This window comes from Eleutherodactylus coqui, chromosome 1 (assembly GCF_035609145.1).
Source record: "Eleutherodactylus coqui strain aEleCoq1 chromosome 1, aEleCoq1.hap1, whole genome shotgun sequence".
Lineage (NCBI taxonomy): Eukaryota > Metazoa > Chordata > Amphibia > Anura > Eleutherodactylidae > Eleutherodactylus > Eleutherodactylus coqui.
Window position 1 is genome coordinate 164246455 of NC_089837.1, and position 23410 is coordinate 164269864.

The window sequence follows — 23410 nt, forward strand, 5'->3', positions numbered from 1 at the left end:
CACGTTTTCTCTTGAGAGACAGCTTGTTGCATCTCCCGTTATACAGGAAGAGAAAGAGTTGGGGTTCTGTGGCAACTGCTGAATCAGCGTGACTCTTCTTAGCTGGATGACTCTTTTCTGCTGATCTGCATACATCACAGGATAACTGTGGAACCAAACTGCAGAGGTAAACTCAAAGAGAGAACATCAGAAGTGATTGTTTTTTCATCACCTTCCAGACGGTTTTAGGGGTGAGGTAGTGGTGACTGGTTCCCTTTACTGGGCGCCTGTTAGCTTGAACTTGCTGTTTAAACTGCAGGCAGCATGTTGTAGAGCAGAAGGAGCTCTGAATGTCAGAGGTTTAAAAGAATAAAATACAAGTTCTACTGAATCTTTCCCCTTAAAACTATATAACAATCTGCTCAGCTCCTTCTGCTCTATAATGTACCATCTGTAATTTAGACAGCAAGTTCAGGCTGACAGGTTCCCTTTAAAGAGAGTCTGTCACTAACTTTTTACACCATAAATAAATTCTAACAATAGGTTGGAGGTATTAGAGAACTCTAAAGCTGCCTGTCCACGGCCGTGACGGAATATCGCTAGCGATATTCCGCCGCGGGGGAGAGCACTGACAGGCTCACTGCAGAGAATGGCGGCAAATCACAGCATGCCGTGATTTTAATCCCGCAGGCGGAGAATCGCTATAAGCTCATGGATGTCGGGCTGCGCTTTCCATTAGTTAGCCTATGGAAAGCTTTTCACAGCGTGATCAGCAGACGATTTATCACCACGGATCACACTATGACTGTCGCCCGTGCACAGGCAGCTGAACCATACCTTTAGTCCTCTTCACAGTGCTGCCAGGGCACATTGCGTTCCATCCACGGTGTGTGCACTAAACTTCCAGAATAGGCCTGTGGGCATTATCGCACATCTCTTTTGAGCTGGAGATGTCAATCACTAGGCAAGGAATACAATTTTCGATGAACAAGACAGAAGAGAGTCTGGACCAGTCCCAGTGAAGTGAGCAGTCCACCCATCAGGCAGATCGCACTTAATTTGCATACTACGCACCAAACAAAAATTATCAATTTTGGGACCATGGCAGGACTATGAAGAGGACAGTTTAGAGATAAGCGAGCACGCGCGGATAAGTCAGTTACTCAAGCGAGCCTCGCTCTTCTCGAGTAACTGCATTCTTGTCCGAGCGTGCTCGGGGGGCGGCGAGAGATCTCTCTCAATCTCTACCCCGCTAACCTCCCCCCCCCCCCCCCCGAGCACGCTCGGACAAGAATGCAGTTAATCGGGAAGAGCGAGGCTCGCTCGAGTAACTGACTTATCCAAGCAAGCTCGCTCATCTCTATTAAAGTTTTCCTTATACCACCAACATATGGTTAGGATTTTCAAGGTCACTGAATCTTGAAAGGTTGATATACAAAAGATACTGTAAAAAGCTATTTGTTATGCTTAACAATAGTATTTATTTTTCATGATACTAAATCTTTTGTAAATATGTATATTACTTATCAAGGGACCGTTATTTTTTTAAGCGATTTAGGACATGTTCACATGAGTAATGCATTGTACAATTATAGTTCAATTATTCTTCTATTGAGTCATTGCTGTTTTCACTGTTAAATGGATCACTGATTGGAGTTGACTGAATCTTATTCTTTTTGAAGTAAGGTAGAATTTTATCGATGAAGAATATTTGCAGTGTCTCCTCTGTCTGTTTCCAAAATTCTGAGTTAAAATATACAGGTAGAATAGTGGTCTCCTTATTTGTGTGAACAACTAGTTCTGCATATGAAGTATTAGTGATAGCCATATGACATTGAATCTGAGTGTAGTAGGCATGGTCCATTTGCAGGAAGTACGATATTCCATTCCAACTCAAACAGAAGGAGCGATGTTTGCTTGCCTGTCGCAGTGTGCTATCAGGATACTTGTGCAAGCACTTCACCAACAGGGGCCAGCTCTCTTTAGTCTTCTTGTTTATCACTGTTCTGCTAGAACATGCTAGCCAAAATTTATCTTCATGGTGGAGCACATCGTATTCTTTCACCTGTAATCGCTGACCATGATTTTCAAAGCTCAGCTTTTTGTATTTATGAATGGCATCCTCCTCCATCCGCTGGATCCACTTCTTCCTTGTCCTCAGTTTCCTATCTCCTGAGTTCAGCATAGCTCTCATCTGTGAATCATGGAGAAGCTCATTTTCATTCTCGGCAAACGGACTGTGAATAATCTCATGTACAGAGGAAGCCATTATGCAATTTTTACACTGACTGCTCAACAAAGATTTTGGCCTGTGACGGCTAGGGTGTGGTCTGCGGTTGAAGGGTTTAAGTATTGCCCAAATATTTAAACTATTAGACACTGCCCGCAAATTCTTCTGCTTTTTATATTGTGATTTTACTCTTGGGTTTCGAAAGCCTAAAGGAGTGCTTATGACTGATGGGGTGGGTTTAGACTGGGGGAGGTCTGTAGACTTCTTCTTTCTGCTTGAAGCAGATTTCTTCTTAGATTTTTTTTTTGTTTTTCTGATACGTTTCTTTCTTTTTTTGTTTGTAGTTGTATCAAAATTACTGTCAATTGACGCACAAGAATGAATTGCACTTTGTATAGGTATATTGGCTGGACTAGATGTGTTACTTTTACTCTTAGAAGCTTTATTCCTCTGAGCGTTTGGAGTTCTTGATTCATTGGTACCCAACATAGGTTGATCTGCCTTGTTATGAAAGGCATTTTTGTTGCATTGAATATAGGAAAATATTGAAGAAGATTTATTACCTTGAATAGGCTGACCAGCATGCTTGACTTTATAAGTAGTTTTTGAAATTGATGAAACACCCTTACACTGAACCGGTTTATCTGTAATATTAACATTGGGAGTCTGGTTGTTTGTAACTTTGGAACTAATGTTTTGAATTCCTGAAGCGCTATCTTGAATTACTTGATCTCCATGTTTTACTTCAAGAGTTCTGTTGCTCTGAGTCTTTGGAATTTTTGAAGTTTCATTATCCTGCACATGTTGGTGAGCATTTGGAACTATGTTGCTCTGAGGTTTCACAGCACTATCACCCTGAGTAGGTAGATCAATATCCTTAACTTTGGGACTGTAATTTTCTTCTAAAGGAATAGATGTATTTTTTGTTTTTCTGATACGTCTTTTTAATTTTTTCTTTGTAGTTGGATCAAGATGACTGTTAATAGATGCAGAAGAAGGCATTGCGCCATTACACTGTTGATCTATGTTTGTTGTCTTTGTTGTACATGGTGTAGGATTGCTGGGAAGTAAAGGTAAAATGTTGACAGACGATGTAATATTTGGTGCCTTCTTCCAGAGTAAGCTTCCGGTTGACATGCAGTAGAGATGTCCTGCTGCTTCACATTCTAGATATCTTCTAGTTTCATCTTGTGGGTTTGTTGGTAAATACACAAATAAGCGCGATTTATCCAAAACTGGAACTTCTGGTGGTGCAGGAGAGTGCATGTTTAGAGGAACGGAATTAATGCATTCAACATGAGAACGATGATATGAGCACTTTAACGTCTAGCTAAGCTCAAGAGCTTCATACAGGCAAAAAGCAGACCTGCGTATTAAACAAAATCAGAAATATTTGTCATATCATCACCTCATGATTTACTGAAAAACCACAGATATATCAAAACATTGCCAGGCACCCTGCAAAGACCCACACTTATAGAGTACTTGTTAGTTACATTCGAAGTTGCCAACCTTCTTAAAGGGGTTGTCACGAGGAAGCAGTGAATTTTTTTTTTTGCCCAGTCCCCCTAATTAAGCATACATTACTAAGCCCCCCTGTAAATGACTTTTCTAGCTGGTTTATACTTACAGTTCCAGCGTTTCAGCAACTTATAAAAATTTTCCCAAGATGGCCACCGGCTCTTTTCCCTTCGCTTGCTGTAGCCCGACGTGCGCGCTCCCGAGACGCTACCAGCTGTGTCTCCCTGACAACCAGACGCCCCGCAGCCGCCGACCGGACCCCGAGATTGAACGCGGCCGACCACGGCACACAGTCACCCACCCCTCGGCCCAGCGGCAGTCCCCTCAAGACAGATGAAGGTCCCGGGCCACAGCGGTAGGCCTCGGAGCCCAGCGCTAGGTTCCGGAGCCCAGCGCTAGGTTCCGGAGCCCAGCGCTAGGACACCCGGAGGGGCCCACGCCTGTTAGTGACACATCACCCCCGACCCATCACTTACCTGGACGGCGGGATGGCTGGGCGGCTTCTCGGGACAGCTGGACGGCTGGACGGCTTCTCGGGACGGCTGGGCGGCTCCAGTTTCTGCACCTTCCTCTAACAGAGGATGGTACAGAATGGCCGCTCCAGCGCGCTCCCGAGAAGTGACAGCTCTTCTGCGCATGCGCAGAAGAGCTGTAGCGGCTAGCAGGCTGAAGCGGCTCGTGCTCAGAGCAGAAGACCGGACTGCGCAAGCGCGTCTAAAAAAGCAAGCTGCCAGCGAATTTAGACGGAACCATGGAGACGAGGACGCTAGCAACGGAGCAGGTAAGTGAATAACTTCTGTATGGCTCATATTTAATGCACGATGTATATTACAAAGTGCATTAATATGGCCATACAGAAGTGTATAACCCCACTTGATTTCGCGAGACCACCCCTTTAAGGCTGGACTCATACGAACAAGTTGGATTTTTCATGAAGGAGTCCCACAGAGGATTTCGACTGTGAGCCCGGCTGGTCACCCTGTGTACCTGATTATTCTGCATTGCGGATGGCCGCGCCGGCTCACAGGCAGTCATGCACAGTACAGTTTTTTTTGCCCCATTGTTTGTACTTCCCACACTGCCGCTTAGCATTGACCCGGGTACCTGCAGGCTATACGCTATATGTTATTTCCAAATGGGCTGCGGGTTTTACGGCCTCCATCGACCTCAAGGGAGAATGTCCGTGTCAAAATAGAGCATGCTGCCATTTTTCTTTCATTGCGGAATACGCAATTTGTATCCATGGGTGTGAAGGTAAAAAATCCAAAGCTCATGCCTTTCAATGCCTGCGTTTTGCTGCAGATGAACATTTTTTTTCCATTCACCAGCTGGTTGCATTTAATAGGAAAAAAAATTGCAGCCTGTCCTATTTTGGTCCTTAATCACACTAAAATCACCCTTGGATTTGTATTCACTGCGTTTCTACACATATTGCAGGAGACAAAATAGTGACATCAATTGGGCCTTCTTGCATTTCTTTTGCGTGCATGAAAAGCACAGTGAATACACGCATATACAACACGCCTCCCCCCAAAAGACTCATATGTACCAAAAACGCAATAAATATGCATATACACATGCAGATAAAACAGTGCAGTGAAATTGCATATGCCTGTGTGAATGAGCCTTTATAGTGTTACTTACAAAGCTAAGGAAATCAAAGTTCTTAACCCCTTGCCGACAGTTGATGTACCTATAAGTCACAGTCGCGAAGGGCACATTGCTGTACATGTACTGACAGCTAGACTCCCACTACAACAGTCCGGACCAGAGCTAGCTCTGATGCTGGCCATATAACCCTATAGATGCTGCTGGCAATACATACTGTGGCATCTAAAGGGTTTGGGGAGGGAGGGGGTATCTCCCTTAAAGGGGTTGTCCCGCGATAGCAAGTGGGGTTATACACTTCTGTATGGCCATATTAATGCACTTTGTAATATACATCGTGCAATTAATATGAGCCATACAGAAGTTATTCACTTACCTGTTCCGTTGCTAGCATCCTCGTCTCCATGGTGCCGTCTAATTTCAGCGTCTAATCGGCCGATTAGACGCACTTGCGCAAAGGGGTCTTTTCCCTTCGGCTCTATCCGGCAGCAGCGGCGTTCTGGCTCCGCCCCGTCACGTGTGCCGATTCCAGCCAATCAGGAGGCTGGAATCGGCACACGTGATGGGGCGGAGCTACGCGATGACGCGTAGAAGGGGCGGAGCCAGAACGCCACTCGTGCCGGACCGAGCCGAAGGGAAAAGACCCTTCTGCGCAAGTGCGTCTAATCGGGCGATTAGACGCTGAAATTAGACGGCACCATGGCGACGGGGACGCCAGCAACGGAGTGCAGTTACCAAGTTGTGCCACGTTCTCAGCAGCGCTGAAACCACTACCCATTTATTTCAATGGGCGATGCAAAGCTTAAAACGGCCAAAGATAGAACATGCATCGCTGTGAAAGCGCAGCATGGACGACTCTGCGTTTTGATGCTTGTGTGAACAGCCCCATTAAAATGAACAGCGTTTAGCGCAGTGCTGAAGAGGCAGCGCTAAACACTGTTCAAAAATGTCTGTGTGAGGGAGGCCTATATGTGTTCTTCTTAAATGTAACAATTTTTATCAATATAACCCACCAATATATCCTCTTGAGGTAAAGTCCTCTGGTGCAAGCACCAAGTCATGACTGACTCCTTGGGTAATGTCACTTTGTGACATTTTCTAGGCAGACTGTTTTAGTGGGGTGGTTTGCCATTGCCTTTCCCAGTCATCTTTTTAGCCCCCTGCTTGCTGGGTTCTCATTTTACCGACCTCGGAAGGATGGAAGGCTGAGTCAACCTTGAGCCGTCTACCTAAACCATGTGGGGATTAAACCTGCAACCTTCAGGTCATGAGTGAGAGCTTAGGACCACATTTCTACTGCCGTAACACAATATAAGTAACCTCTAGGAAGAAAAGACAATATAACACAATGTATTGGCTAAACGATTGCAGTGCCTTGCTATAATCTATATATATAAAGACGAAAGCCCTCACTGACTCATTGACTGACTGACTCACTGACTCACTCACTCACTGACTCACTCACTGACTCGCCAAAAGTTCTCCAACTTCCCGATGTCGTAGAAACATGAATTTTGGCACAAGCATAAATTATCTCCAAAATAGGAAAAGTAATTGGGTCCCAACTCGATTATTCAATTCTAGCGCAAAAGAATTGGCGTCGAAATTTAACGTACATAATCTAAATCTCTCACTTCCCAATGTCATAGAAACTTAAAATTTGGCACGGGCATTGAATATGTCATAAATAGGAAAAGCTAATGGGTCCCAACTCGATTATTCAATTCTATGCGCAAAAGAATTAGCGTCCAAATTTTATGTGCAGAATGTAATTTCTTCACTTTCCAGTGTCATAGAAACAGGAAATTTGGCAGGAGCATTGATTATGTCATAAATAGGGAAAGCTAATGGGTCCCAACTCCATTATTCAATTCTATGCGCAAAAGAATTAGCGTCCAAATTTTACGTACGGAATCTAATTTTCTCACTTTCTGGTGTCATAGAAACGTGAAATTTGGCACGAGCATTGATTAGGTCATAAATAGGAAAAGTTCATAGATCCTAACTCGATTATTCCATTCTATGCGCAAAAGAAGTAGCGTCCAAATTCTATGTACGGAATCTAATTTTCTCACTTTCCGGTGTCATAGAAACGGGAAATTTGGCACGAGCATTGATTATGTCATAAATAGGAAAAGCTAATGGGTCCCAACTCCATTATTCAATTCTGAGCGCAAAAGAATTAGCGTCCAAATTTTATGTGCAGAATGTAATTTCTTCACTTTCCAGTGTCATAGAAACAGGAAATTTGGCAGGAGCATTGATTATGTCATAAATAGGGAAAGCTAATGGGTCCCAACTCCATTATTCAATTCTATGCACAAAAGAATTAGCGTCCAAATTTTACGTACGGAATCTAATTTTCTCACTTTCTGGTGTCATAGAAACGTGAAATTTGGCACGAGCATTGATTAGGTCATAAATAGGAAAAGTTCATAGATCTTAACTCGATTATTCCATTCTATGCGCAAAAGAAGTAGCGTCCAAATTCTATGTACGGAATCTAATTTTCTCACTTTCCGGTGTCATAGAAACGGGAAATTTGGCACGAGCATTGATTATGTCATAAATAGGAAAAGCTAATGGGTCCCAACTCCATTATTCAATTCTGAGCGCAAAAGAATTAGCGCCCAAATTTTACGTGCGGAATGTAATTTCTTCACTTTCCGGTGTCATAGAAACAGGAAATTTGGCACGCGCATTGAATATGTCATAAATAGGAAAAGTTAATAGGTCCCAACTCGATTATTCAATTCTATGCGCAAAAGAATTTGCGTCCAAATTTTACGTGCAGAATGTAATTTCTTCACTTTCCAGTGTCATAGAAACAGGAAATTTGGCAGGAGCATTGATTATGTCATAAATAGTAAAAGCTAATGGGTCCCAAATCCATTATTCAATTCTATGCGCAAAAGAATTAGCGTCCAAATTTTACGTACAGAATCTAATTTTCTCACTTTCCGGTGTCATAGAAACTTAAAATTTGGCACGCGCATTGAATATGTCATAAATAGGAAAAGTTAATAGGTCCTAACTCGATTATTCAATTCTATGTGCAAAAGAATTAGCATCCAAATTTTACGTACGGAATCTAATTCTCTCACTTCCCGGTGTCATAGAAACTCGAAATTAGGCATGAGCATTGATTACATCATAAATAGGAAAAGCTAATGGGTCCCAACTCGATTATTCAATTCTATGCGCAAAAGAATTAGCGTCCAAATTTTATGTGCAGAATGTAATTTCTTCACTTTCCAGTGTCATAGAAACCGGAAATTTGGCAGGAGCATTGATTATGTCATAAATAGTAAAAGCTAATGGGTCCCAACTCCATTATCCAATTCTATGCGCAAAAGAATTAGCGTCCAAATTTTACGTACGGAATCTAATTTTCTCACTTTCTGGTGTCATAGAAACGTGAAATTTGGCACGAGCATTGATTAGGTCATAAATAGGAAAAGTTCATAGATCCTAACTCGATTATTCCATTCTATGCGCAAAAGAAGTAGCGTCCAAATTCTATGTACGGAATCTAATTTTCTCACTTTCCAGTGTCATAGAAACGGGAAATTTGGCACGAGCATTGATTATGTCATAAATAGGAAAAGCTAATGGGTCCCAACTCCATTATTCAATTCTAAGCGCAAAAGAATTAGCGTCCAAATGTTACGTGCGGAATGTAATTTCTTCACTTTCCGGTGTCATAGAAACAGGAAATTTGGCACGCGCATTGAATATGTCATAAATAGGAACAGTTAATAGGTCCCAACTTGATTATTCAATTCTATGCGCAAAAGAATTAGCGTCCAAATTTTACGTACGGAATCTAATTTTCTCACTTTCCGGTGTCATAGAAACGTGAAATTTGGCACGAGCATTGATTAGGTCATAAATAGGAAAAGTTCATAGATCCCAACTCGATTATTCAATTCTAGCACAAAAGAATTAGCGTCGAAATTTTACGTGCGGAATGTAATTTTTTCACTTTCCGGTGTTATAGAATCGGGAAATTTGGAATGAGCATTGATTATGTCATAAATAGGAAAAGCTAATGGGTCCCAACTCCATTATTCAATTCTAAGCGCAAAAGAATTAGCGTCCAAATTTTACGTACGGAATGTAATTTCTTCAATTTCCGGTGTCATGGAAACAGGAAATTTGGCACGAGCATTGATTATGTTATAAATAGGAAAAGCTAATTTGTCCCAACTCCATTACTCAATTCTATGCGCAAAAGAATTAGCGTCCAAATTTTACGTGCGGAATGTAATTTTCTCACTTTCCGGTGTCATAGAAACGGGAAATTTGGCACGAGCATTGATTATGTCATAAATAGGAAAAGCTAATGGGTCCCCACTCCATTATTCAATTCTATGCGCAAAAGAATTAGCGTCCAAATTTTATGTACATAATCTAAATCTCTCACTTCCCAATGTGATAGAAACATGAGATTTGGCACGAGCATTGATTGTGTCATAAATATGAAAAGTTAATGGGTCCCAACTCAATTATTCAATTCTATGCGCAAAAGAATTAGCGTCCAAATTTTACGTACGGAATCTAATTTTCTCACTTTCCGGTGTCATAGAAACGGGAAATTTGGCACGAGCATTGATTATGTCATAAATAGGAAAAGCTAATGGGTCCCAACTCCATTATTCAATTCTATGCGCAAAAGAAATTGAATGCATGCGTGTGTGTCTGTTTGCGTGCGTGTCTGTCTGTTTGTCCTTTATGCGCTACTACACCATTCATCCGATCGCCATGAAACTTTGGGAAGTTGTTGAGTACACTCCTGGGAAGATTATAGGCATAGTACATCTATCCTACGATAGGTGGCGCGCATGCGAACATCGTCGACAGTTACAACCCCCCCCCACGTAGATCGTTCGATTTCCATCATTGCCACTAATTCTCTCACTTCCCGATATTGTAGAAACATGAAATTTGGCACGAGCATTGATTATGTCATAAATAGGAAAAGCTAATGGGTCCCAACTCGATTATTCAATTCTAAGCGCCAAAGAATTAGCGTCCAAATTTTACGTACGGAATCTCATTTTCTTGCTTCCCAATGTCATAGAAACGTAAAATTTGGACGCTTAATCTTTTGCGCTTAGAATTGAATAATCGAGTTGGGACCCATTATATTTTCCTATTTATGACATAATCAATGCTTGTTGCAAATTTCAAGTTTCTATGACATTGTAAGGGAGAAAATTAGATTCCGTACGTAAAATTTGGACGCTAATTCTTTTGCGCTTAGAATTGAATAATTGAGTTGGGACCCATTATATTTTCCTAATTATGACATAATCAATGCTCGTGCCAAATTTCAAGTTTCTATGATATTGGGAAGCGAGAAAATTAGATTCCGTACGTAAAATTTGGACGCTAATTCTTTGGCACTTAGAATTGAATAATTGAGTTGGGACCTATTAACTTTTCCTATTTATGACATACTCAATGCTCGTGCCAAATTTCAAGTTTCTATGATATTGGGAAGCAAGAAAATTAGATTCTGTACGTAGAATATGGACGCTAATTCTTTGGCGCTTAGAATTGAATAATCGGGTTGGGACCCATTAGCTTTTCCTATTTATGACATAATCAATGCCGGTGCCAAATTTCAAGTGTGTATGACATTGGGAAGTGAGAAAATTAGATTCCGTACGTAAAATTTGGACGCTAAATCTTTTGCGCTTAGAATTGAATAATCGAGTTGGGACCCATTAGCTTTTCCTATTTATGACATAATTAATGCTCGTGCCAAATTTCATGTTCCTATGACATTAGGAAGTGAGAAAATTAGATTCCGTACGTAAAATTTGGACGCTAATTCTTTGGCGCTTACAATTAAATAATCGAGTTGGGACCCATTAACTTTTCCTATTTATGACATAATCAATGCTCATGCCAAATTTCAAGTTTCTACGACATCGCGAAGTGAGAGAATTAGTGGCAGTGATGGAAATCAAACGATCTACGTGGGGGGCGTAACTGTCGACGACGCTCGCACGCGCGCCATTTATCGTAGGATAGTTGTACTATGCCTATAATCTTCCCAGGAGTGTACTCAACAACTTCCCAAAGTTTCATGGCGATCGGATGAATGGTGTAGTAGCGCATAAAGGACAAACAGACAGACAGACAGACATACATTCAATTTTATATATATAGACTAGCGTACCCGTCGCGCGTTGCTGCGAAGACAGACATACATACATACATACATTCGTTTTTATATATCTAGATGACGGCAGCAGCGACCACTGAGGTTTTGTAGGCCGCTGCTTCCCCCTTGCAGGCTGAATAAAATAGCCGTTGTGTGGAACATCCAATTTTTCTCGTCCGTATCATTGGGGGCCACAGCCTAGACCATGGGATATAGCCACTGCCCTAGGAGGCGACACTAAGCAAAAAAGTGTTAGCTCCTCCCCACCTGGCTATATCCCCCCTGCAGGCACTCAGCTAATTAGTCTTTAGCTTAGTGTCTGCTAGGAGGCAGACGTGGAAAGAGCTATGCGTGGGAATCCGGGGAGTCGGGGCTTTTCCCTGGCTCTACTGGCCTCCCGGGGGAGACGCAGGCAGGGGGTGTCTCCACCACTACTGCGGCGTCTCAACCAGAGAAGAAAAAGGGGCCCGACCATGCAATGCGCATCTGAGTCGGTTACCCGCCAGCCATAGGGCTCCCCCTCCCTGGAGTAGCGCACTGTCTGACGGTGACGCGTAGGGGGCAGCACTGCTGGAGCGGTTGACGCACGGACAGGCTGTGGCTCCCGGACAGATGCCCCATTGGGACTTCACACTGACAGCGGCGGCGGCAACATTCCGTTTGGGGACTCCATACTGGCGGCGGCAGCGGACGCAGGGTACCTTATGGAGCCTCAGGACGGCAGCGGCAGCAGCTCTCCCGAGCAGGGATAGAAGCGAGGCATGTTACAGGACGCCGGGGCGCCGGCCGGCAGGCCACTTCCGGGCGCGGCGCTCCGGGGGGCGGAGCGCCGTCGTCACGGCCGGAAACGTCACTTCCGGGTCGCGGGGGCGCTTCCGGGGCGGGCAACGCCCCCCCCCCCCCCCCGACCACGGCAAGTTTAAAAGGGCCAGCCAGACGGAGGACTGGCCGCTCTCAGCAGCTGACACCTCGTTTCTGTCTGCACTTCGGAGCCCAGCACTGCGCAGCTCTCATGAGCATACAGCAGCACGGCAGCACATCCGTCCAGCCATTCAGCCCTGCGATGCCTTTCTGCTACGGAGAAAGCACCTGGACAGCAGCAGCACCTCCTGTCTCGGGTACCAGCAGCTGGAAGCAGCACAGCAGCACATCTGTCCAGTCATTCAGCCCTGCGATTCCTTCCTGCTACGGAGAAGCACCCGGACAGCAGCAGCACCTCCTGTCTCGGGTACCAGCAGCTGGAACAACGCCGCAGCAGTCCCTGCCACAGCACCTGCCGGGTCACCAACGCTGCGAGATCGTGTGGTGGACCCGCGTCGACTCCCGACAGCATCCAAGCGTCAGGACCAGAGGCTCCAGCTGGACCGGGGGAACCGCGGAAACAGCTGCTAGACCGGGTAAGCCCTGCCCAAGGCAGCACTTCGCGGTGTTCTCCCCTCGCCCTCCCCGTCCCCCCTGCAGGCATTCCGGTAACGATACGTAGCTTACCCGCTAACTGGAAGTTGTTGTCTTTTGCCATGTCTGACCCTAGATCAAAGGGTTCCAGCCCGGCCGAGGGGAGGGTGAAGCATTACGCTTGCACTACCTGCAGCGCTAAGGTTGCTTGCGGTCAAGTCGACCCCCGCTGCGCGAGATGTGCCACGGCGCGCGCAGCTCCAGGGACCCCGGTGCCCCCCGCCGCCCCTGTGGAGCCAGGGCCCGAACCCCAATGGGCGAGGTCCCTGGCCGCTGCCGTTTCTGGCTTGGCCACATCCTCTGCGGCGATTTTACGCCGGTTAGAGCCCAGCTCAGACGCGTCCTCCTCGGAATATGCACGAGGGAGGGCACACAAGAGAAGGAGGTCCCGTAGCAGCGAGGACATTCCCCATAGATCGCGCCACACCAGGAGGTTGTCTGGACCCTCAAAATCCAGACGATCCAGGGACTCTCATGGCTCTCATGGGTCCAGGGAGTCCGTGCATACTTACCATAGATCAAGGCACCCTTCACGGTCCCGGTATTCTGCGAGACCAGCCCGGGCTCGCCATGAGTCCCCTCGAGCGTCTTGCTCATGGGCGTCCCAGGACACGGCCCAAACGGCAGGCGAGGGCAGTGGGTCTGAAGACTACGACCACTCTGCAGGCTCGTCAGTTTCGGAACTAGACGAGGAACAGGTGTCGTGCCTAGCCAGCCTAATGGACGGCCTGGTAATATCCATAAGAGAAACCCTCCAAGTAATGGAGGATCCAGTGGAGACGCCTCCTTCCGCGGTGTCATTTAGACGGCAGAAGAGATCACGACAGGTCGTCCCAGACCATCCGGATGTTGCGGAGGTCCTTAACAAGGAAGGGCAGAACCCAGATAAAAAATTTAGGCAACCCGGGAAGACTTGGGAAATTACATCCATTCCCAGGGGGCCTGAAAAAGGGTTGGCCGGTACCTCCGGTAGTTGACCCGCCAGTGTCGCGATTGTCTAGAAGCACAGCACTTCCAACAGCCGAGGTAGCAATGCTGGCTAATCCTCAAGACAGGAAGCTGGATACGTTGGCAAAAACCGTGTTCAAGCCACAGGCACCGTCTTACAGCCGATTTTTGCGGCCGCATGGGTCAGCAAGGCGTCCATAGCCTGGGCCAAGCAGCTACGGAGAGACATTGTAGCAGGCGCTCCACCGAGTGAGTTGCTCGAACTGACAGACAACATCATACAGGCAAACAAGTTGGTATGCGCAGCAGAACTAGACGCAGCCAAGTTCGGTTGCAGCAAGGAGAACTCTCTGGCTGAAAAGCTGGTCAGCAGATACAGCATCCAAGATGGCCCTAACAAAATTGCCATTCGAAGGAAACAGGCTGTTTGGACCTAAACTGGATGACATGATAAGGGACGCCACAGGCGGCAAGAGCACGTCGTTACCACAGATGTCGGCAAGAAAGGAGAAGGTTCCACTAAAAAGGAAACCGTTTTGTAGATCCTTTCGGCATTTTTCATCCCGTCCAGGGTCAGGGCAGTGGTCCCAGCCTACAAGAACCCCAACGGACGCAAAGAGGGGCCCCTCTTTCAAAACAAGACAAACATGGCGACCCCGACCCGGAACACCTAAAACGGCGGGATCAAACAGCGCGGCATGAGATGCTGCCCCCACCCAGTGTCACCAGGGTGGGGGGCAGGCTCTCCCAATTTCGGGAGACAGGGGGGAGGCGCGTGAACGACAAGTGGGTACAGGAAATTGTGACATCCGGGTACGCAATCGAATTCACAACTCTCCCACGGAATTCATTCTGCAGGTCCAGAGTGCCTACCACCCCGGAAGGAGTAGCCAACCTGCAGCAGGCGGTGCAGAACCTTCTGGCACAGGGGGTTGTGAAACCGGTACCAGGGGCACAAGAGAGGCAAGGGTTCTATTCGAATCTTTTTCTTGTACCCTAAAAGGACGGCAGAGTGAGGCCGGTTCTGGATGTAAGGAGGTTGAACCAGTTCATCAGAACAAAACATTTCCGGATGGAGTAAATCAAGTCCGTGATAACCTCCATGCAACCGGGCGAATTTCTGTCCTCGATAGATATCAAGGACGTTTATCTCCATATCCCGATTCGGGAAACACATCAAAAATTCCTTCGTTTCGAAACACAGGGAAGGCATTTGCAGTTTACGGCGCTGCCAGTCGGCCTGTCTACCTCTCCAAGGGTCTTTACGAAGGTACTAGCAGCAGTGATGGCGCTACTCCATGCGGAAAGTATATCAGCCATTCCATACCTGGACGATATACTAATAAAGGCACCGCCATGGGACGGCAACATCAAAAGCCTACACGTCACGATGAAGATTCTAGAAGAATTCGGCTGGATAGTGAACCGCGAAAAATCATGCCTAATACCGACACAACGCTTGGAGTTTTTGGGCATGATATTCGATACCAGCCAGCACCGGGTCCTGCTACCCCAGGCAAAGGTAGACAAGCTCCGGCAGGGGGTCCGGTCCCTAATACAGGGGAAACCGCTAACCCTCAGACACTGCATGGCTATCCTGGGCCAGATGGTGGCAGCATTCGAGGCGGTTCCGTTCGCCCAGTTCCGGCCGAGGAAACCACAACACTTGATATTGTCGCGCTGGAATGGGTCCCGGATGACCCTGGAACAGCGAATCCAGATAACCCCTCAAATCCAAAGGTCACTGAAGTAGTGGCTGGAACCTGGGAGGCTTCAGGCAGGACGGCCTTTGGGCCCAAGTCGTTGGACAGTAGTGACGACGGACGCCAGCCTTTCAGGTTGGGGCAGAACACTGGGGGACCGGTCTGTTCAAGGAGTGTGGTCTCAAAGAGAGACAAGGCTACATAGAAACATCCTAGAGTTGCGGGCCATCTACCTGACTCTCCGACACTTCGGGCCCAATCTTAGGAGAAAAAATGTACGCGTCCAGACGGACAACACCACAGCGGTGGCCTATGTCAACCGACAAGGGGGAACACGGAGCGCGTCGGTAATGAGCGAGGTGGCAGGCATACTAACATGGGCGGAGAAGCATCTGAGCTCGATTTCCGCAGTCTACATTCCCGGAATAGAAAACTGGATGGCGGATTACCTAAGCCGGGAAACAGTGGATCCCGGCGAATGGGGGCTGCACCCAGAAGTATTTCGGACGATATGCCTGAAATGGGGCACGCCAGACGTGGACCTCATGGCGTCCCGACTAAATTACAAGCTACGCCCATTTGTGTCCCGAGCGCGGGATCCACAGGCAGCGGCAACGGATGCGCTGACCGTTTCGTGGGGTAGTACAAGCTCCTATACGTGTTTCCACCAACCCCTCTCATACCGAGGATCCTAGGGAAAATCAAGCAGGAAGGGCGACCAGCGATATTAATAGCACCAGACTGGCCAAGAAGAAGCTGGTACGCGACCATCATAGAAATGCTGTTCGACACACCGTGGCATCTGCCAGAGCAAAGAGACCTGCTATCCCAGGGGGTTTTTCTACACCCGAATTCCAAGTCTCTACATTTGACGGCTTGGCCGGTGAGACCGAGGTGTTGAGGAGAAAAAGGTATTTGGAGAAGGTTATTCATACAATGATACAGGCCAGAAAACCAGCCTCATCTGCAATTTATTATAGAGTCTGGAAGCACTCTTCACCTGGTGTGAGGAGAGGCGGGTACAACCGATGCAATTCTCAGTGGCCAGAATTCTTGCATTCCTACAATCCGGCCTCGAAGTGGGATTGAGGGTAGGTTCGTTGAGGGGACAGGTGTCGGCATTTACGGTACTGTCCCAAAAGCCAATCGCAAATAGGATGGCAGTACATACATTCCTGCAAGGAGTCGCCCATACGACACCCCCGTTTAAACCCCCGGTCCAAACTTAGGACCTTAATCTCGTGTTTGAGCCGCTGAAGGAAATGTCTATGCGACTACTGACCTGGAAGGTGGTATTCCTCGTCGCCATCACATCAATCCGTAGGGTCTCGGAGCTGGCGGCTTTGTCTATACAGGCGCCATATATGACCTTCCACCAGGACAAAGTGGTACTAAGGCCATCACCCGAGTTTCTACCAAAGGTGGTATCGCAGTTTCATATTAACGAAGAAATTGTCTTGCCTTCTTTTTGTCCAGATCCAGTACACAAAGAGGAAAAAATGCTGCACCACCTGGACGTAGTAAGGGCGCCGAGGATCTATGTGAAAAGAACAAAGGAGTTTCGTAGGACCGACACCCTCTTCGTTATTCCGGAGGGGACCCGAAGGGGCTTCGCAGCCTCAAAAGTCACCCGATCCAAATGGATAAGGTCCCTGATAACAGAGGCGTATCGCACCTCAGGGCGCTCGCCGCCATTTCGGGTTACGGCCCACTCCACACGGGCGGTAGGGGCTTCCTGGGCAGTCCGCCACGGAGCCTCAGCCCTTCAGGTGTGTAAGGCAGCCACCTGGACTTCCTTACATACGTTCTCAAAATTTTATAAGGCCCACACAGCTGCATCATCTGACGCCGCGCTTGGCCGGAAGATCTTGCAGGCGGCGGTCGTTGACCGCACAGCCGAACTTTGAATGCCCACCCAATATATTGTTTTCGGGACTGCTTGTGGACGTCCCATGGTCTAGGCTGTGGCCCCCAATGATACGGACGAGAAACAGATATTTTTGGTATAACTTACCGTAAAATCTCTTTCTCGTCGCGTTCATTGGGGGCCACAGCACCCACCCCTTGTTTATTTAGGCGGTTGCTGGAACTTTCTGTTCTTCGGTCATGGTTTGGCAGAAAATTGTACCAAAAGTTGTTTTTTTGGTATGTATAAAACATAGTATGTATAATTTTACTCCCACTGGCTTCCTACTGCTTGCAGACAGACTAATTAGCTGAGTGCCTGCAGGGGGGATATAGCCAGGTGGGGAGGAGCTAACACTTTGTTGCTTAGTGTCGCCTCCTAGGGCAGTGGCTATATCCCATGGTCTAGGCTGTGGCCCCCAATGAACGCGACGAGAAAGAGATTTTACGGTAAGTTATACCAAAAATATCTGTATCCGGCTGCTGTGGCTTCTTGGGAAGATAGCCTAGTACATGTTTGCCCACTTCCAACTCCAATGGAGACTGACTGTAAATGGCTGGCGTGCTCTAGTATTTATGGTTTCAAGCTGTACGTGTCATTGCATACAGTCTATCTATCTATCTATCTATCTATCTATCTATCTATCTATCTATCTATCTATCTATCTATCTATCTATCTATCTATCAGGGTTATTGCATACAGTCTATCTATCTATCTATGACATCAGGAAATGAGAGAATTAGATTCCGTACGTCAAATTTGAACGCTAATTCTTTGGCGCTTTGAATTGAATAATCGAGTTGGGACCCATTAACTTTTCCTATTTATGACATAATCAATGCTCGTGCCAAATTTCAAGTTTCTATGACATTGGGAAGTGAGAGAATTAAATTCCGTACATAAAATTTGGACGCTAATTCTTTTGCGCTTAGAATTGAATAATCGAGTTGGGATGAGACATAAGGCCTTGCCCATAAGCATTCCCCAACCTCCAAGAACTGAACCTACCTACCTGAATGAGATTTTGTAGGCCGCTGCTTCCCCCTTGCGGGCTGAATAAAATAGCCGTTGGGTGGAACATACAATTTATCCGGCTGCTGTGGCTTCTTAGGAAGATATCCTAGTACTTGTTTACCCACTTCCAACTCCAATGGTAATTGGCTGGCATGTTCAAGGGCGTCCGATGTTGATGACATCAGTGATGACATCACAATAGCAGGTGGCTTACTTATTCGATCTACGTGGGGGGGTGGTAACTTTCGACGACGCTCGCGCGCGCGCCATTTATCGTAGGATAGTTGTACTATGCCTATAATCTTCCCAGGAGTGTACTCAACAACTTCCCAAAGTTTCATGGCGATCGGATGAATGGTGTAGTAGCGCATAAAGGACAAACAGACAGACACGCACGCACGCACACAGACATACATTCAATTTTATATATATAGATGAATGTATGTCTGTCTGTCTGTCCTTTGTGCATTACTACACCATTCATTCAATTGCCATGAGACTTTGGGAAGTTGTTGAGTACACTCCTGGGAAGATTATAGGCATAGTACAACTATCCTATGATAGGTGGCGCGCGTACGAGCATCGTCGACAGTTATGCCCCCCAGACAAAGATCGTTTGATTTCCATCTCAAGCACAAAAGCAAAAGGCATTACGAGCAACGGGATGAGTGTTCAACCACAAAATGATACATCCGCCGAATGTTTCGCAAGACAATTGCTGGATATTGAGAATGCTGAGGTAAAATGAAAGCTGTGCTGTGATTGGTTGCTATTTCTTATACTGCTTAGGTAACATGAAAGCTGTGCTGTGATTGGTGGCTACTTCTTATACTACTGAGGTTGCATGAAAGCTGTGCTGCGATTCGTTGTTATATATAATACCACTGAGGTAACATGAAAGCTGCGCTGTGATTGGTTGCTATATATAATACCGCAGAGGTAACATGAAAGCTGCGCTGTGATTGGTTGCTATTTTTTATATTGCTGAGGCGGAATAAAAGTTGCGCTGTGATTGGTTGTTATTTCTCTTACTGCTGAGGTAACATGAAAGCTGCGCTGTGATTGGTTGTTATATTTTATACTGCTAAGGTAACATGAAAGCTGTGCTGTGATTGGTTGTTATATATTATACCACTGAGGTAACATGAAAGCTGCGCTGTGATTGGTTGTTATCTAGATATATAAAAACGAATGAATGTATGTCTGTCTGTCTTCGCAGCAACGCGCGACGGGTAAGCTAATCTATATATATATAAAATTGAATGTATGCGCGTCTGTCTGTCTGTTTGTCCTTTTTGCGCTACTACACCATTCATCCGATCGCCATGAAACTTTGGGAAGTTGTTGAGTACACTCCTGGGAAGATTATAGGCATAGTACAACTATCCTATGATAAATGGCGTGCGTGCGAGCGTCGACAGTTACGCCCCCCTCCCACGCAGATCGTTCGATTTCCATCAATTCTCTCACTTCCCGATGTTGTAGAAACATAAAATTTGGCATGAGAACTGATTATGTCATAAATAGGAAAAGCTAATGGGTCCCAACTCGATTATGCAATTCTAAGCGCAAAAGAATAAGTGTCCAAATTTTACGTACAGAATCTAATTCTCTCACTTCCCGATGTCATAAAAATTTGAAATTTGGCATGAGCATTGATTATGTCATAAATAGGAAAAGCTAATGGGTCCCAACTCGATTATTCAATTCTATGCGCCAAAGAATTAGCATCCACATTTTACGTACGGAATCTAATTCTCTCACTTCCTGATATATATAAATGAATGTATGTCTGTCTGTCTGTCCTTTATGCATTACTACACCATTCATCCAATGGCCATGAAACTTTGGGAAGTTGTTGAGTACACTCCTGGGAAGATTATAGGCATAGTACAACTATCCTATGATAGGTGGCGCGCGTGCGAGCATTGTCGACAGTTATGCCCCCCAGACAAAGATCGTTTGATTTCCATCTCAAGCACGAAAGCAAAAGGCATTACGAGCAACGGAATACGTGTTCAACTATAAAATGATGCATCCGCCGAACGTTTCGCAAGACAATTGCTGGATATTGAGAATGCTGAGGTAAAATGAAAGCTGTGCTGTGATTGGTTGCTATATATTATACTGCTGAGGCAACATGAAAGCTGTGCTGTGATTGGTTGCTACTTCTTATACTACTGAGGTTACATGAAAGCTGCGCTGCGATTGGTTGTTATATATTATACCACTGAGGTAACATGAAAGCTGCACTGTGATTGGTTGTTATATATTATACCGCTGAGGTAACTTGAGAGCTGCGCTGTGATTGGTTGTTATCTAGATATATAAAAACGAATGCATATATGTATGTCTATCTTCGCAGCAACGCGCGACGGGTAAGCTAGTTCAGTATAAATGCTCTCCGCTTCACATAGAAGGTGACGTGTTGAGCGAAAAGCCTGTGATCCAGTGGTGATGTCTTTTAGTATAAGCACTCAGTACGAGTGCTAACGACCTTAGCGGTGACATCAGCGCTCGTGCAGTCGTTTACTCAACTGTCGGCCCATATAAAAGGGCCATTAGAAGACAGCCATGCACACTCACTTAGGTTTTGAATTATAATGCACTTATCTGTAGTGCTTCTGTTCCTCCTCTATAATTAAGTGTTTAACATCACGTTTTCCTAATTTTCTCTAAATTTTGGATGTTTTTCATAAGTAAACATAAAACATATCAATCAAAATTTACCACAAAGTACAACATGTCACAAAAAGATCTCAATCACTTGGATAAGTAAAAGCATTCCAAATTCACTAAAGTGACACATTTCAGAATTGACAAATTGGGCTGTGTTCACAAGACCAAAACTGGCTGCAACTACAAGGGCTAAGGTGAGCATTGTGCAGACAGTAAATAAAGCTTTGGACAAATGTTGCTGCAGTCACTGCACTGTGTGTATAATTTGTATGTATGTGTATAGTATGTATATTTATGTGGAGGATGTGTATAATCCGAGTATTTACATGGACTGGGAATCTGTATGTATGAGTGTGTGTAATCTGTGTATTTATGAGGATATAGCGTCTGTATATAGGTCTACAAACTGCATGTGAAGAGGAATTCTGTGTATATGTGTAGATCCAGCCTTCTCTTTCTGTATCTCTTCCTACTAGAGGACATATTCTGCAAGCAGCTCCCATTGTCTTACCTCTCCGTAGTTCTCTGACTGATCTGCAGTGGATCTAGCAGAATACAATCCTGTGTTTATTCTGGTTTGCCTGCCTCTGCTTCTAAGTTTCGTTTTCCTTACTGTGACTTCACATTTCTCCACACCCAGTGGTGAGCTATAAATAAGAAGCTGTTTCTAATCCTCACAAGTATAACCGATATTTCTGATTATACAATAGTGCCTTGGGTTAAGAGTTTAATTCATTCCGTGACAGAGCTCTTAACCCAAAACACTTGTAAGTCAAATCAATTTTCCCCATTGAAATGAACTGAAACGCCATTAATGCATTCCAGTTCATTTCAATGGGGAAAATTTTACACTACATATCAAAAAACAAACAAACAACAATACTCACCTACCGCTGGCGTTCCGGTCCTCACGCGGGTCTCTGTCGCTGCTGTAGTCACTCCTTCATGCTGACAAAGCATTTTTTCCTGGAAGCGGGCTTGAATGATATCATTGAATGGCTGTGATTGGTTAATCCAGTGCGGGCTTTTATTGGCTGATGCGTCACTGGATTAACCAATCAGAGCATTAGCTTGCTGGAGGCAAGCCCCGCTTCCAGGAAGAAATGCTCTGTTGATGTGGAGGAGGACGTGGCAGTCTGCAGCAGTGCCACAGACCATCGCGAGCACCAGAACGCCGGTGGTAGGCGAGTATTAGACACACACACCCCCCCCCCCCCCCCCGAGCCAGCTTGCGAGCTTCTTGACTTGTGAGCAGGCTCGTAACCCGATTTATTTTTTTTTGCTGTTAAATCAGAGTAAAAATTTGGGAGAGAGCCTCCTCGCAAGTCAAGAAGCTCGCAAGCTGAGTCACTCGTAAACCAAGGTACCACTGTACTAGTAATTATTAGGAAGTTATAGTACCAGTGTTTCTGGTGGCAACCCACAGCTTTGCTACATGCACGTCACACACACACAGCTCTGCTACATTGCTGCATATGAGCTGCATGTGAATTACGGGGGGATGTTCTTTGAGCAGCGGCAGGGCACCGCCATGGGGTCTAATGTCGCGCCCACCTATGCTAATCTGTATATGCGCCACTTTGAGGAAACGTTTATACATACATCTGAATTTTGGCCACGGGTTAAGGCCTGGTTTCGTTTCATAGATGACATATTTGTGGTATGGAGTGGCTCTCAGGATGAACTTAATTTGTTTCATCAGCAACTGAATTCACATTATCAGGAATTACAATTTACTTTAAGTTCATCCGAAGAGTCTATCCAGTTTCTGGATACAATGGTATGCTATGACGGTGAAAAATTCTTGACAGACCTCTATGTTAAACCGACTGATAGGAACTGTATCTTACACTATGACAGCTTTCATCCTAGACCAACAGTAAATTCCCTCCCGTGGAGTCAGCTCCTACGGGTGCGTAGAATCACTGATGATACTGCCATTGAAAAGAGATTGGGGCAGATGGCAAATAAATTTTTGCAGAGAGGTTATCCGAGACCTCTTATCAACAGGGCAGTTGACGGAGTACGACAACTGCAGCGTGACACCTTGTTGATACCTAAAAGTAAAACCACCAAACCAGCAAGAGTGCCTTTTATCTCCACTTTTGGTAGACATAGTGGGCAGGTCTCTTCCATAATAAACAAACATTGGTCCCTTCTGACAAAAGGCTTAAGTGTGGTACCAGAATTT

At 45.6% G+C, this 23410-nt stretch overlaps 1 protein-coding gene across 2 annotated transcripts in view; it reads right to left on the bottom strand.

Moving 5' to 3' along the window:
• LOC136627779 (micronuclear linker histone polyprotein-like) overlaps positions 1-21820 on the bottom strand; it is a 51862-nt gene extending 30042 nt beyond the window's left edge. The window contains exons 1-2 of one of the 2 annotated variants that reach the window (XM_066603167.1): positions 21731-21800; positions 1277-3575 (exon numbers count right to left, since the gene is read on the bottom strand). In XM_066603167.1, coding sequence (XP_066459264.1) covers positions 1580-3475 — 1896 coding nt within the window. In that variant the 5' untranslated portion in view covers positions 3476-3575; positions 21731-21800 and the 3' untranslated portion in view covers positions 1277-1579. Of the gene's footprint in view, positions 1-1276; positions 3576-21730 lie in introns of those variants that run through there. The other variant, XM_066603176.1, reaches the window with a different exon arrangement.
• Between the last annotated feature and the right edge of the window lie 1590 nt (positions 21821-23410).